At 39.4% G+C, this 15,999-nt stretch overlaps 1 protein-coding gene across 1 annotated transcript in view; it reads right to left on the bottom strand.

The window, feature by feature from the left end:
- Nucleotides 1-15,999, bottom strand: part of LOC103362780 (piezo-type mechanosensitive ion channel component 2) — a 50,646-nt gene that overhangs the window by 16,244 nt on the left and 18,403 nt on the right. Inside the window, exons 16-34 of the mRNA XM_008289263.1 lie at nt 14,306-14,454; nt 13,985-14,149; nt 11,572-11,613; nt 11,360-11,392; nt 11,005-11,117; nt 10,400-10,575; nt 9,417-9,593; nt 8,934-9,089; nt 7,673-7,873; nt 7,388-7,592; nt 6,765-6,866; nt 6,509-6,674; nt 5,310-5,553; nt 5,127-5,223; nt 3,032-3,191; nt 1,295-1,384; nt 1,080-1,168; nt 248-313; nt 14-126 (exon numbers count right to left, since the gene is read on the bottom strand). Coding sequence (XP_008287485.1) covers nt 14-126; nt 248-313; nt 1,080-1,168; nt 1,295-1,384; nt 3,032-3,191; nt 5,127-5,223; nt 5,310-5,553; nt 6,509-6,674; nt 6,765-6,866; nt 7,388-7,592; nt 7,673-7,873; nt 8,934-9,089; nt 9,417-9,593; nt 10,400-10,575; nt 11,005-11,117; nt 11,360-11,392; nt 11,572-11,613; nt 13,985-14,149; nt 14,306-14,454 — 2,544 coding nt within the window. The remainder of the gene's footprint in view (nt 1-13; nt 127-247; nt 314-1,079; nt 1,169-1,294; nt 1,385-3,031; nt 3,192-5,126; nt 5,224-5,309; nt 5,554-6,508; nt 6,675-6,764; nt 6,867-7,387; nt 7,593-7,672; nt 7,874-8,933; nt 9,090-9,416; nt 9,594-10,399; nt 10,576-11,004; nt 11,118-11,359; nt 11,393-11,571; nt 11,614-13,984; nt 14,150-14,305; nt 14,455-15,999) is intronic.

The following is a 15,999-nucleotide window of genomic DNA, read 5'->3' as shown; positions in this document are numbered from 1 at the left end:
TTCTGGCTCTCACCTGGAAAGCAGATTTCTTCTTCGGTGGTTCCTCCTCCTCCTTCTTCTCTGGAACTTCCTCCTCCTCCTCCTCGCTGTCGCTCTCAAACAGGTGGTAGCCGCAGTTGTTTTCCACTGTGGCAAACAGAATTCGACAAAACGTAAAGTCGAGCTTTATTTTTTCCCATTTCAGCACTTTCTTTATTTAACTGTTTGTCCACAGCTCCGTGTTGCATCGTGTGATGCTGCTGCTCACCTCCAGGCTGAGAGACCCAGGGCTTCCACCATTTTCCTGCATCTTTTTTTGCCTTCTCCTCATTGTCTGGAAAACACAGTTGATATTGTTTATTTATCCCGTATATTGCCTTACTTTCTCCTTTTTAGCGATGAAGACCAAAGATACTTCCACAGGTATAAATAAACCATAAAACAAGAGAGGAGAGCCTCCTTGTCATCATGGGAAGATCCTGATGCATCATGAAAATACACTCTTCAGAAATGTTTTTGGAATTTAAGTCCATAATTATACAGCCTAATATCGCGATTGGTACTTTATTACTTAACCTTCTGCACCCTGAGCAGTTTCTGGATGTTTTATGTTGCTGTCACATCCTTATCCACTCTGGGCGCATTCTATAACTGCAATATAAAGTCCTGCACCTCTGTGGAAAGAACACAACCATAGCTAGAAGTAGAGAGAAGCCAGAAATGTAATGTGTGCAGTATGACATGGTTAGAATGCCACAGAAAAGAAAAGAGTTTCTACAAAAATCGTGAAAAAAACCCCAATCAACGTGATTTTTTTTACAATTTTATAACCTGTTTGAACTACATACGAGGCATGTAAAATAAAATAATTTTGATCAAATATTAGGATGTTAAGCTTAGATTATTTACGTTTTTCAATGAAAGTGCACATTACAGATGACTAGCTTTAAAAATTGAGCCATTTTGGTTATTTTTTAAACACAACATGTCTTTTAAACACATTGGTAGACTTTACTTTGGGTCTCAGAGAATTAAAGCCGTGTTGTTATTTTTTTAATTAGATAATAATGCGCGAGCTAAAACAGATTGACTTGCGTTACCCAGTGCGACCTGCTCCTGATCAGCAGGAGGTTTTTCTGTTTCTGCCGGTGCAGGCCGACTCTTCTGTTTCGATTTGATCTTCTCCATCCTGCAAGAAAAGAGCAGAAAGTTTAATCAATCACTTACTGTTCTCCTTTAAGGAGAAGTTAAATGGGGGATAGGGAGGGGGAATTCTGTTGTTAATTAATTCATGTGACAATTGTGTGTGTCTTACTGTTTCTTCAGTGTCTCCACTGATTTCTTCTCCATCTCCAGTCTGGCTGCTACCAGCTTCTTCACTTTGGCCTCAAACAGCTCAGCGCCCCTTTAAGGTCAAGAGACGCAGAGGAACAAATTAATTTTTCTGCTTTTGGTGTTGATTTTTTTCAGCTGCTTGTAATTTTACTTTTCTTTGTCTTTCTGCCTGGTGTTCTGTAACTTTAGGTATTATAATAATTCTACAACAACAAATGAAACTGAAACAAGCAGTAACAAAAGAGCAAGTTTCCTAAACAGAGACATAAAATTCACACACTGACAAATTATATTTCTGGTGTTGTTGAAATTAAGATGCAAAAGAAATATAAAATGACACAGAGCTATCTGTTGTTGGTAATTATAAAAAAAATCAGAGACATTGTTCACCTGAAACACTTCCAACTAATTATTCCCAGCTAAACAAAACCTAGAGAGTCTTTTAGTCAGTTCAGATCAGGTCAAAACACAGAATCTGAAACAATCATGTTTCCCAGTATACCTACGTATCTAGTTGGGTTTTAATGGGGTTTGTCTTCATGCAAATTACTATTTTCTGTACAATTAGCATCAAATCACTTAGATTTTCCTGGAAAAAAAATATGGAAAATTTGTGGTGATTGTGTGATTTTTGTATTTGTTTTTATTAACATTTTCTGGATGCAGCTGGAGTGTCTGTGTCTCAATGTTTTCCAGGCTGGGCGGGGCTGATTGGAGGAGCACACGTCGGCACCATCACAGCTGTGGCTGATCATCCTCGTTACACACTGGATAAAGCCACTGGTCTTTCTGTGCTCCAGTGCGAGATGATTGCCAACTCTCCTCTGGTATATCTAGCTGCCAGCCGAAGCACATGTGTTTTTGCCTTATCTTCTCGAGCCTATGAGTTACTGTGTGTGTTTTTCTCCCTCTCCAGCATCTCCTCCACCAGCCCCTGTTTCCAGCTTTTCCAGCCCCACTTCGCCAGCTTTTGGTTTGCCCCCACGGATTCACGAGCCGGGAATTCCTTCACTCGAGCACTGACACGGGAAGAGCACCACGGAAGAAACACCACACGAGCACCGGGTTTGAAACCTCACCATTCACACGCGCACCATATACGGACAAGACGCCATACAAGCAAAAGCCGCACGGATAATCACATAGAAAGGACACTCCCCCTCACGACACCAGCGTACCAGCCCCGGATTCCCTCACCTGCCTCCCTGGTTTCCTCACTCCCTTATTCCCTTAAAATAAAACCTGTTTTTCCCTAACCTTGTGCCTTTTTCCGTTCTGGTCCAGCCCACTGAGTGGTCACCGACTACAACAAAATCTGAAACAATCATGTTTCCCAGTATACCTACTTATCTAGTTGGGTTTAAATGGAGTTTGACTTTCATGCAAATTACTATTTTCTGTACAATTAGCATCAAATCACTTAGATTTTCCTGAAAAAAAAAAAGAGAGAAAATGATTAGGAAATCATAAAAAAATGATTGATTACCGCTGAAAGTGACACAAATACTGCATGCTTCCTTATCAAAAGACAGTTGGACGTCTTTGCCTATCATGTTAAGCTTGATTGAGTTTAATTTATCCAACAAAGTTTATCCAGCTTTCAAGTGTTCAAACATTTACTGCTCACTGTATTCTGTGTCTGCTCATCTTGTTCCTATAACTCCCTTGTGCTGCTTTAAAGTACACTATGGACCTAAAGAGGACGCAGAGTTCAGACCTGGAGGCCAGTATCTTAGAGGACTTGAGGTCAGACACCACGTAGAGGAAATAGTAGCTGAGGAAAACTCTTCTCTGTGCCAGGAGGACGGTGAAACAGATCGCGTCCCAGACGATGCCGGCTTCACCCTCCGGCAGCTCACACTCATCGTCAGGATCCGCTGAAACAGACACAGAGTTATGTTTGAATAAATAGTCGTAACTTTGAAAAGACTTGTCAGAGGACATCAACAGATGGACAATAAAGTTTTCTGAATCCTTTACAGACTACACTGAGCTTAGTTTTAATATTAGAAATGTTTTTCTCATCTCAACTACAGCCAGAAGAGTAAATGTTACACAGATATGAAGCTGCTGCAAACAGCTTTTCACAGTATTTAGTACTCAAAATGTGGTATATCGCAGTTAAATAACATGTGTAGTTTGGGTTTTCAAATCAAGTATTACTAGAAAACTAAAAAAAAACAAAATCATAAAAAATAGCTTTAAAATGTTGTACATGAGCATAAAATCCACAAAACCTAATCTATCTATAAATACACTTTATACATAATGATTAAAACTGTAGTCTGACTTATTACCAGTGTCATGGATTTTATACACTGATGAAAACACATTTATTTTATATTTTTTATTGTGAAAGTTTGTAATTATACAGGATGTCTGTGATTAAACAAACAAATGTGATATACTAAACCACTACTTCTTTTCCTATTAATTGGCAGTAATTAGATCTAAATTTAGAAATATATGTGTTGTAGGCATTCATGTTAAATTTAACTGTTTAATCTATTTAATAGAAAGGAATTATTTGTAAATTTAAGTTGAAATTGCAGATGAATTTTAACATTTTATATTTAAAAAAAGAAGACAATTTTCTGAAAAACAGAGGCGATTATAGGTTTATTCAAAGTTCAATGTAAATTCAGTCTATTTCTGGAAATGCTATTGAAATTTTCACACATAAAATAACATTTTTTGTATTATTACAGTGCAACCAGTTTTTAGCTGTAGATATCAGAAAGAAAACTTCTGTAACAAACATTTGAAAATATATGTCATGTACGGCAAAATCTGTTACGCAGAGTAACAGCTGTTAAAGTAAACTAGTATACTCAAAGCATATAATGTGTAAAAGGCTATGCAATGACAGCATTCATGTAATTTGAACTCTTACACATGTTGGGATTCGTGTTGTGTGCTTTTATTTTGGTTATTGTATTTCCTGTGTGTTTTAGTTTTGCTGTGCTTTGCACTTTCAGGCTGGGCGGGGACTCGCTCGCTCATTATCCACCACACCTGTCCCGCATCATAATCAGTGCTGCTTTTAAGCTGACTTCTCCCCGTGATGGGTGGCCAGAGGACTAACTCCTCTACGAGCGGTAGATCGGTCACGCTTAATCTCGAGTACTCGTGTTTGTTGTTTGTCAGATCTATGCTGACGTTTTTTGTGTCTGCATCCTTTGCAGAGCCTCCTCAACCTGATGTGTCTCCTGTCCAGCCTTTTCGAGGCAACCAGCAGCAGCAGCCCTCCAGGTTTTCCCCCATCGGATCCCGACCGTCACGAGCACCCTCTCCACGGAACATGGAGTCCCCCCCCTGCACTGGAGCACACCGCTGGAGCCCCCTAAACCAGGGGTGTCAAACTGCGGTCCTCGAGGGCCGCAATCCTGCATGTTTTAGATGTTTCCCTCTTCCAACACACCTGATTCAAATGATCAGCTCATCATCAAGCTCTGCAGAAGTCTGATAACGATCCTGATCATTTGAATCAGGTGTGTTGGAAGAGGGAAACATCTAACACATGCAGGATTGCGGCCCTCGAGGACCGGATGTCGACACCCCTGCCCTAAACCCTCTCACATCCCCTCACAAAGTCCAGCGTGCACCAGCACTTCCCTCTCCTGCTTCCTCAGTGTCCTCACTCCTTCCCCGATTTAAAAACCCTCCTTTTACAACCCACCTCCCTTGTCGCCTTATTGGGTCCACTTCCTAAAACTAGGAGCCATCTCCTAACAATACAGTTTCTTCTCTGTTTAAAACACAGCTTACACACGGTGTAGGAACACAAGACACACAGTTGTTGTTCCACTTACGGACGTCGTAGCCTTTAATGGTGCAGAACATGCTGAAGGCCTGAATCAACCAGCAGCTGTTCTTCAGCAGACTGTCCAGGTAGGCACAAGCTCCGAGCTGAAGGACAGAGAGCAGGAAGCATGTTGAAAAAGGTTGGAAAGATAAAGGCACTGAACTTGTTTCCTTTCTTTACAGGAACTCACAGACAGCAGGTTCTTCATGGCGATCACGAAGCAGGTGTATCCGATGAGCCAGTCCCACAGCCTCAGGATGTATCTGACGGGCTGCATCAGCACGCTGCCTCCAAACAGCATGAAGTAGAAGCAGGCCACCAGGTAGCCCAGACAGAAGATGTTGATCCGGGTGGTGCCGGTGATGAAGATGAGGCAGAGCACCAGCCAGAAGAAATAGCTGAAAACAAACACCTTCACCATGTCCAGGTAGCTCCTGGGGACGACGCAGACGTGGACATAAAGCAGAAATAAAAACAGGAGAACATGTGAGAACCACAGAGTCCCATAATTATTCTATTAATGTTGTTGTTCTGTGTATTTACATAAAGGAAAATGTTGTTTTTGAGGAGACGGGAAACAGGAAATACTTTTAAATGCAGGAAAGTTCTGGTCATTTTTCTTCTAATAAATAAATGCAGATCGATAAATAACGTCTTACTTCTTTCTTTCTGAGAGTTACGGAAGTTAGCGTTCTCGTGTCAGTATGTTAAATGTGACGCTGCAGCTGGCAGGAGTTAGCTTAGCTTAGCATAAAGACATACCACAAGGGCAGTTCTTAACTGGTTTAGCATTGAACTAGCTCTGTTCAGTTTCTAAAAATACACCTGCAAACACATCAGAAGCTTACTAATGAACATTTTGTATATCAGAAACATTTAAAAGAAACCAAGAGATTACTTTAATTCTACTCAGTCTTATGCTAAGTTAAGCTAACCTGTTGCTAACTGTAGCATCACATTTAACATGCATATTTAGCAGGATTTTCTAATGACTCAGTGTATTTCACGATCTATTTGTCTCACACTAATACATTTATTTTACAGTTTAAGTTAATTTTCTATTATTTAATTGCCAATAGAATCTCAAAAAACCCACAGCAAGTTCCCCAACAAAGCTAAAGCTCTAAATAGCTAACAAACATGGCTTACTAAGTCAATTATATAAATCACAATTTAAATAAACTGCTAAAATATTTCAAGTCAGCTGACTAATCAACTAATAATCTGTCTGGATTGTTGTTTATTCATTATTACAATGAGCAGCACTCGATATTATTCATCAACAGTGGTGGATATTATTATTACAGTCGTAATTATTTCTTTTGAAAAGGTAGAAGGTGTAAAAACATAAAATAAAAAAATCTGAAGAGTAAGGTTAGTGTTTCTGACCTGCAGTGAAGGAAGTTGTCGACAGGTATGAACTGGTTGAAGGAACAAGGATCCAAACTGCGGCTGATCTCAACGTTGTCTCCGGCCAGCAGGCGAACCGCCGCCCGGTTCTCCTCCTCAAACACCTGCCACTGCAGAGAGGAGCAGAGCAGCAGGAGGTGGTCGTCTGCAGGCGAGAGGAGCCGGAGGGGAGTTTGAACAAGCGGATCGGACACGAGGGGTTACAGAAGAGGCTCGAAAAGGAGGATCAACTCACAGAAAATGAACGTAGGATCTGGTCTCATGGCAAAGTCGGGCATGTAAAACCACTTAATAACGTTAGAGGTCAAAGGCTCAAATGCAGTTCTCCAGGGGTAGTCTGTAGGAAGGAAGAAAGAAAGAATGATACCTGTACTCTTATATACTTTTATAATCAGATTTTCTACATCAGAAAACCTCACACTGGGATCTGAGAAACTGTGATGAGCTTCTGTTGTTATTTTCTGACATTTTATTACTGAAAAATCACAATGCCAGATTAAAAAAAATAAAATAAAATAAGGGAAACGATTGTTAATTGCAGCCTGAGTATGACAGTGGATATCTGCAGTTTTGTTTTTGGTTTGTTTAGTTGGTGAATTTGAAATCTTTCATGCTTTATGTTCATGGCTCTAATGTTTTTGGACATTAAATCTCTCATTAAAGTATGCTTGTATAATGCTGCAGTCACTTTTTCCCTTGAGATCTTTTCAAATTCATTTTTTCAAAGCAATCGTCTGACACTTTTTATGGATATTTTAAAAAGTACATTATATCCCACACCAGGTGCTCAGGAAAAATCGTCTTTTTAAGCAGCTGCATTGAAATTATGGTTTATCTTAGTTCTTAAAGTGTCCATACCAACACAGAAAGCCGGAGGGATGCCGATGCAGAGCAGGTACTGCAGCACCATGAGCCCGGCCGTAAAGCAGCAGTATTTAGGCCAAACTTCCCCAATCGCCTTCCTGCGCCGCCGTGACAGAACAGCCAATAAGGCGCAGGAATGGAACAGAGCGTAGAAATCCATCCTCTGACCGATCACATTGACCGCCACAATCAAACTGATCTAAGAGGAAATGCTGCATATTAACAAAAGATATAAAATACAAACAGACGCAGACCGATTTCAGCATCTAAAACAATTACCTCGAGTCCAAACTTGTAGTAGAAGAAGTTGATGAAGTACTTGATGCAGGGCAGGATGCCGTGGTCCAGGTGCTGCCTGGTGATTCCCTGAAAGATGATGCTGAAAGGTGGAGGCTTCAGGTCGTTATGGAGACGGAAGTAGAGCTGGTGGCGATGGACAGTCGCCTCGAACACCAGCAGCCCCAACACCATCAGGTGGTTCTACAACATAAAACACACTTTATAGGCACAAAAACAGAACTGACACACAATCAAAAGGAGGAAGGGAGATTTAACTGAAGAATTTTAGGAAATATTTTATGGTTTCACTCTAAAAAGTCATTCAAAGGACCAATTCTCACTACGTAATCAAATGCATGGTTGCAAAAAAATAACATAAAAAATATAATTTAGATAATTTAGATAATCTATTTTAGCTGCAAACATTATTTTGAACAGTGGGGTTAAAATACTAATGATGGTCATTGCATAAACTGAACATTTCTGTGTGATTTCAACTCAAATTTCTGCTTTAGATATTTAAAACTAAATTAAAGTTGAGTGAATTTAATGAAATTATCTTGATAACAATTTTCTCTGCCCTCCTCTATCTAGCAAACATTAACGCATATGCCATCTTGTTTTCATAGTTATTTAATTACGTTTTTTAAAAATCCCTTTACATAACATGGAAATAATACTTTCACATTTTTATGAGTAATCAACTTTAAAACTTGTGTTTATGCTTCCTATCATTAAGTCAGTGTCATTAAACAATATCTCTGATTGCAGCAGAAAAGCTAATTCCCCCAACTCATTTTTTGTTGGTTGAAAATTATCCTTAATTTAAAAAGATTGATGGAAGTTGTTACTTTAATATTTTTTTGTTGTTGTTGAGGCCAGACATTACTTTTAGAGTGTAGATGTGTTTTATTCTTTCGGAGGTATGCTCCTACAATAATCAAAATGCTCACATAATATTGTGAATATAATGACGTTAATAATTCTATTTAGTTAATAATAATAATGCTTTATCCTCACAGTTGTCATGCCTACTTATGTGAAGAATTTTGTAGGAAAATCTAATCACATTTTTGGGAAAAACCTGTCAATATAATTAAAACTGCAGTTACCAGCTTTGAGATCTTCAGCCTCCTGTTAGGCTTCATAACAACGAATCCACTGTTAGAAAACATTAGAACACATTTAACAGGATAAAATCATATGATGCAAAATCAAAGCAAAAGCAGGTTTTTCTAGGAACCAGACTCTGGCAGCTCACCCTCAGACACGGGAGGATCCGACCCTCGCACTTGCGCAGAGCTCCACACCAGTAGACGGGATCGACGGGTTCCACGTAGAGAATCGACCTCTTGAGCAGCTCCACCATGTTTCCCCTCAGCTCATCCAGGTCCGAGCTGTTGGAGGGCAGCAAACCCTGAGAGGCGCAGAACAAAGGAGGGTTAGCGGGAAGGTTAGAGTCATTATCAGAGCATGCTTGTGTTTAAATATGAAAGAAGAAGAAGAAGAAGAAGCCTGAACACGGCAGACATTTGTAGTTTCTGCAAAGACAAACTAAAAAGGAATAAATGACACGATAGATGAGTTAAAACCAGAGTGTACAGAGTGTGTATGCATTGCTGCATATTGATTGTACGTCTTTATTACAAATATTATCAATATTAGAAGCTACAAAGTGCTTTACAAGTACAAATAGCTGAAAAAAAGTCACACATGCACACACACATATACACGCTCCACTCACCGCAGTACAGTTGGAGGAGTAATCCAGAGGTTTGATGACTTTGAGCTGGTAGAACATCTTGCACACCACCATGACGCAGGCCCACACGGCAGAGATGCTGGAGGCCAAAGGTCGTAACCGTGGGAACGGGAGCGCAAACACCCACAGGACCAGGAAGAGCGAGTTCATCAGCGACACCTGCAAGAACAGAAACCACTTTTTGTCTTTCCTCTGAAATCCTTGTGTCTCCAGGTATCTTCATGGATTATAAATCTGTTCTGTAAGGCATAATAGTCTGTCCTATATTGAGGGACTTCAGCTTTATTTCTGGTATGATGAGGAGGCGTAGATGAAGAAGGAGAAAACGGTTTAATAACCATTAAATTAACACTGAATAAATCATTATCAGCGGATTGCTCTTCATTTTTTGGTGGCAATTTGTACACATGCATTATGATCATTCCATTGCAAATCCTCAAATTTCTGCTCAACAATCCCTGATTTGCATCAACATTTTCTAGCATAATACATGGAGATTATAAAGAAGTTATAGCTTGATTTATCAAATACTTTTCAAGATGAAAATGTTTAAAGAAATGCCCATCAACCCACTTTCAGCACGTCTTTTGTTTTGTCACATTTAATTTCCTTTTACATTTCACCCTCCTCATATTTAGAGATGATCTGATCAACTTGTCCAATATTGCAGATTCCCAATCAGTGTGAAAATCAGAAGTACCAAAACTTTAGGCTTCAAAACAGCCTCAAATTTGAATGTGCAAAAGAATGTGCTGAATGTGGGTCGATGGGAAGTTTTTGTTCAGTTGTCTCGAAAAGTATTTGATATATCACATCTAAAATTTCAAAGATACCATTAAAAATATCAATAGTTCATTAAAAAAAAAAAAACCTTTTAAGCAAATCAGAGTTGGTTGAGCAGAAGGCCCTGGCGATTTGATCTTTACATTTCCATGCTTGTAACTTGCACTAATCCGTCCTCCCACCTCTTGCAGTGATACCCAGATGATGCCAGTAGACACTATTTTGAGGCTGTGGAGCTCCAGCAGTCTCCAGCCCAGCTCCTGGAGCCTGAACAGCCCCGACAGAGCCTGAACGAGCAGCAGACTCGCCCGGTCCACGATCAAAAACCACTTGTCCTCACGACTGCTTTGCGCAGTTTCTGAGAGAAACAGATGGTAACAAAGGCATCAGATGTAGTTTTAACAACATGTCACTGCTGCAGCTCTGGTCACGCTCAAACAGACTGTCATATCCGTAAAACTGAATCTGAAAATATATCACAATTTATTTATTTTTTTCTAAAAATCAAGAATCAGAAACAAACTTAACTGACTGAATTCTCTTTTCAACACAAACAGTAACGCTTGCATGTGAGCCAATTTAAACATCCAAAGAGTTTCACAGTTTAAATAGAACAGCTCTACCTAAAATTCACGACTGGCACTCACATAAAAGTCATATTTGGAGCCAGCCTAAGAAAAACACATTGCTTTTAAGGAGTCCATAGTCTTATAATGCCATATCAGTACTTCTACAAATCGACCCAACAAAAGGCGACTGGAGCTCCAGTCTTCTGGATGCCTGCTACCTTCTCCTGTCGTCTCGTCCTGCTCCTCGGCTCCTTTCTCGGAGGTGGATTGCAGTCCGATGCTGTCCAGAGTCTCCTGACTTTTCCCGGTTCCCATCTGTTCCTTCACGAGCCTGCCGGACAACAGGGAGTAAATGCGTTAAAGAAAAAAAACAACCCTACTTAACTGAGACAGAACAGCTCCATGTATTCAAACAGAGAATTAGCTGTTGGTTCTAAGTCAAGGCACTGTCCCCAAAACACTCGAAAAATGACAACTTATTATTAGCTAGAAACACATTCTATCCCAAATAAACAGAATACAGGATGAAAACACTACTTCTGATACAACAAATAAAAACTACAGGTTTCTTACCTTTTCTGGAACTTTTCGATGTTTTCTTTGATGCTGGGGATTAAATATAAATATTACAATGAGTGTAACAAACAATCAATGTGGTTCAAACACTGATTATATCTACAGGCAATGAATAAAATGTGAAACTGTGATTTTATTGGGTTTGAACACAAAGAGTGTGAGATGTGAGCGTGACAAGATGTTTATGACAGAACAAATGCAGAGCTTACGTGTCAGCGATCACAGCGACTGAACTCTTGAGCTCCTCCTGTCTGGATGAAGAGACGGATGGATTAGACGAACACAGACAGAGATACTCTGTACAGCTAGCAGTCAAATGTTCTGACTGCTATTTTATTCCTATATTTTATTTTATTTTTATTTATTTACACATGTTATGCACTGTTTTGAGTAGAATATAAAATCAGTGAATACTCTCGTACATAATTTGTCACAATCACCAGATCTAAGTGTATCAGTGTTATTCAGGCAATGTTCAATTAAAGTTAGTATGTACTCAGTCGTGCACCAGCGGCATTGGGATCTGTTACGGTGGTGTTTGTGCCGTCATATGTGGTGGACTTGTGATCATTGTGTGGGAAGATGGCTGGCGAAGGCCCAGCTGAAGTCGGTGCTCAAGAACCACACCTGCCTGCCAGACATCAGCGATGATTGCCCTGGAGATCCCCACCTACTCTCAGCCTTGTTCTTCCCGACTCCAGTTACACCTGATTGGACCACCATCACTCCTCCTCCAACCCACCAATCACCACACCTGGCTATGAAAGCAACCAGTAACCTCTCAGTCGGGGCTGGCTGGGATTTAGTGTGACCAGTCGGTCCTGGTGCCTCTCGGTTTGTGTCTTTTGTGTTAATGTAACATCTGTTGGCAGCTGCTGACTCGGTGTTGGAGTTTCGTGAGAGTCGCAGTTCAGACTATGACTCCTGTTAGCAGCTGTGTAACTTTGTGAAGAAGAAGTCTTGTGTTTTCCAGTTTGTTTTAGTTTCTTTTGTTATGTGTGGATGTTGCCATTAGATTTAAAGTTTGGCTAAAGAGTTTAGTTTAGTTTCGTTTGGTTCTGTTTGGTACCAACATCCACCATCTTCTTTTGTATCGTCACTGTTCTGTTATGTTCATTTACGTTACGAAGCAATAAATTCCTTTGCCTGAACCGTTTCCATCTGGTCTTTTTAGTTATATCCAGCCGACCCTAGAGGCTGGGTCGTAACAGGATCATAATAAAGTGGTGCAACAGCAACAAGCAAAATGCTGATTTCTTCTAGTTCTTGTCATTCCCAGCAGATATGATGAAGACACTGCTGCCACCCGCTGGTTCAGAACAACAACCCATCACTAAACATGCATCACTGAAGACACATACCAAGCCTCTGAACCACTGAACCCACCAGCAAGTTTGAAAGTCGTGTTCTCGTTTAAAAATCACCCATATTACAGTAAGTAGTCGATTCAGAAACTGTAAAACAAAAATAATCATCAAATCTTTAACTTTCTTAAACTAATCATGTGTGATTTGCAGTTAAGTAAATGTGACCAAATCCAAGCTGAACGTTGTGATTTTTCATCAACATCACTTCATTCTAAATGCTATGTTTTTTAAAAAATCACAAAGAATAAACTATTTGCACCAGATCCTGTAAAAGAAACAAAAAACGGTGCTCCTGAGTGCAACTGAGAGGTCATAACCAACAGTCACTTGACAAAAAATGAACAGACTTCTCAGTTGAACTGCCGGCAGTGTTTACACGGAGCAGACAAGAGACGACAAGAGAGACTGAGAGGAAAGTAAAACATACTGGATGAACAGAATAAATGCAGCATGGTACAAAACCAGTATGCAGAGTTGTTGGATCACATTCAGAATGGTGGAACATCTTCCTAGAGCTGATGTACAGAGTAATGTGAAAAACTTTGAGTGCAGCGGTTGTAAAAAATATGACCAGAGCTTGTAAAATAGACTATCCACAGCAGGGGTGCCCAGCATGTTTTAGATCTTTCCCTTTTCCAACACACCTGATTCAAATGATCAGGATCGTTATCAGGCTTCTGCAGAGCTTGATGATGAGCTGATCATTTGAATCAGGTGTGTTGGAAGAGGGACACATCTAAAACATGCTGGATAGGGGCTCTCAAGGACCAGGACTGGGCACCCCTGATCCACAGCATGCAGAATCCCCCTTTGCTTTCCAATATTGGTAACACCTGTGGCCACTTCGAAAAATGTTGTACATGTTGATTTTTTGCCGTTTTTGCAAGATAAATAATACAGTACAGCTTTTGATCTTGTGCTTTGAATGATCTATGGCACTATAACTGTTTCCTGTGTTCAGTAAACATATTTCAGAGTTCTCTCTACTGTTTGTAATGGTTGTGTTGTTTCCATAGAGGTGCAGGACTTCATATTGCAGTGTAAATGTAACAGGAGCAAAAAATAACCAGAAACACAGGGTTAAGTGTGAACAGAGCCTCAGTATGTCAGTGCAGTTTCACGAGCTGCTTTTGCATTTTTCTGTCTTGACGTTGAACATAATCATAATTCTATATTTGCACTAATTGGAAGGATCTGTACCTGAATCTGACCTTCAGACAAGGCTGTGTGGTGCAGTGTGTTCTTGCTGTCTCACCTGGAAGCCTGCCTGACAGGTACGTCGTCCAGGTCGGTGAGAGTCAGGAAGTCTGCGTTGAAGTAATGCAGCTGGAGGATACAAGCCAACAGGAATGCAGCAGGAAGCAGAATACGTGCAAACAGCTCCACTGTGTCGTACCGCTCCAAACCCAGGTCCCGAAGACTAAAGAGTGACACAGGAGGAACAATATGAGCGTCTTTAAAAAGCCAAGTCTGTAATAAGGTCGTGACAAAAGCCCCAAATACAAAGAACCTTCCTGCATCATCTTAGAAAGACTCGACAAAAATATTTATTAGATGAATTCCCAGATTTACTCACCCGTCCTCCGACATGCCCATGATCTGTCTGAACAGCCCGGACACACTCCTGAACTGATACATGTAGATGGCGATCAGCACCACCATGGAGTATCCGACCACCACCGCCCAGAACGTCTTCAGGACCCGACGCCACACATCGTAACGGGTCTGAGAAAATACACAGGATAGCCACTACAGTTCTCCCCATCCAGTAACAGATGTTGGACTTATTCCACTTTAACACTAAAATTCATTTATTCAGTTGTTCCCATATTTAATAACTGATGGTCCCAGTAAGAACATACAAAAGCTCTTGAGCTTGGCCTCCTAAAAGGACATAAAACACTGTAAAACACACACACACACACACACACACACACACACACACACACACACTGTAATCCAAAAATAAAAAGATTTTTAATGTGGAAATTATAAACAAATTTTGGCCTGTTTTTTTACAGCCAGCATGTAAATATTTATTACATTTTTCTGTGATTTTATTAGATATTATCTATAATGTCCAAAATGGAAACTCTGTAGAATAAAACTTCATAATTTTTTTTTTTTAACCATTTTTCAATCCTGAATATACACATTTTTTTTTCTTTAAAAAATGCAAATATCTATAAAATAAGGATAGTATTTAACTGAGTTAAATAATGTAAAATAGAGTAATTTTACACACATTGGAAACAACAAATTACTATTTGTAAAAGCAAAGATTTTTGATGCACGCATTATGTGCAATTTTGGGCTGTTTTATTTATTTATTTATTTATTTATTTACTTATTTATTTATTTATGTATTCGACATGTAAATTAATCGGGTTTTTTTCAGTCACTTTACTAGATATTATCTGCAATTTAGAAACGAATAAAATCTGTAAAATAACTACTTATAAATAATTTATAATTTTCAATCCTTAATATACATATTTTTTTCTTTCAAATAATGATCAAAAAGTATACATAAAAAAATATATGTTAAAAAAAAATCTAATTTAGCTGATTGAAATGCAGTAGTAAAAAAAAAAAATAATAGCGTAATTTATGGTCATATGTTCACAGTTTTATTCTGGGTTTTTCTTTTTACATTCACATGTATATTAATACTTAGTTACTGTAATTTAACAAAACAGGGAAATCTGTAGAATAAAAGCAAATTGTTTGTAAATTACAGTTTGAAAAAGTAAAAAAAAACAACATTCTTTTTTTTTACAGAGCAGTTTGCCCTGAATGTGTTGTTTGGAGCTAAACGACATCACCAGCATCATTAATGCCAGTGTTGCTTCTACTCCTCCACCCATGTTGTATGTAAACCCCCACGGTGCTGCTGATGGGGCCCAAATACACAAATGATGTTGTCTTATGTCATCTCGGCGGCCATTAGGCCTTCCTGTAAGTGCATCCCGCCTTTCTAAAAGGTCAGCAGAAACATAATACGCAGAAGAAAAACCGGGAAAACAGCAACAAAAAATGTCTCTTTATGTGCTTCATAGTCATAATCAATACTTTTAACGGAAAAATAGTCACGATAACCGGTACGGGCAGGTTGTGTGTCCAGAGATTATACAAGAGCTGCACCCGTTGTAAACATCTGATGCACAACAACAGATGATCATTTAGCATTACGGTGTAAGATGAACCTAAAATTACAGTGGCTTTGTGTGTTATGGAACAACATATAAAAGTGGATTTCCTTTCCACTTA

Source organism: Stegastes partitus, unplaced genomic scaffold, assembly GCF_000690725.1.
Source record: "Stegastes partitus isolate 25-593 unplaced genomic scaffold, Stegastes_partitus-1.0.2 Scaffold601, whole genome shotgun sequence".
Taxonomy (NCBI): domain Eukaryota; kingdom Metazoa; phylum Chordata; class Actinopteri; family Pomacentridae; genus Stegastes; species Stegastes partitus.
The sequence above is the reverse complement of the archived record's forward strand: the minus strand, read 5'-3'. Positions and strand labels throughout refer to the sequence as shown.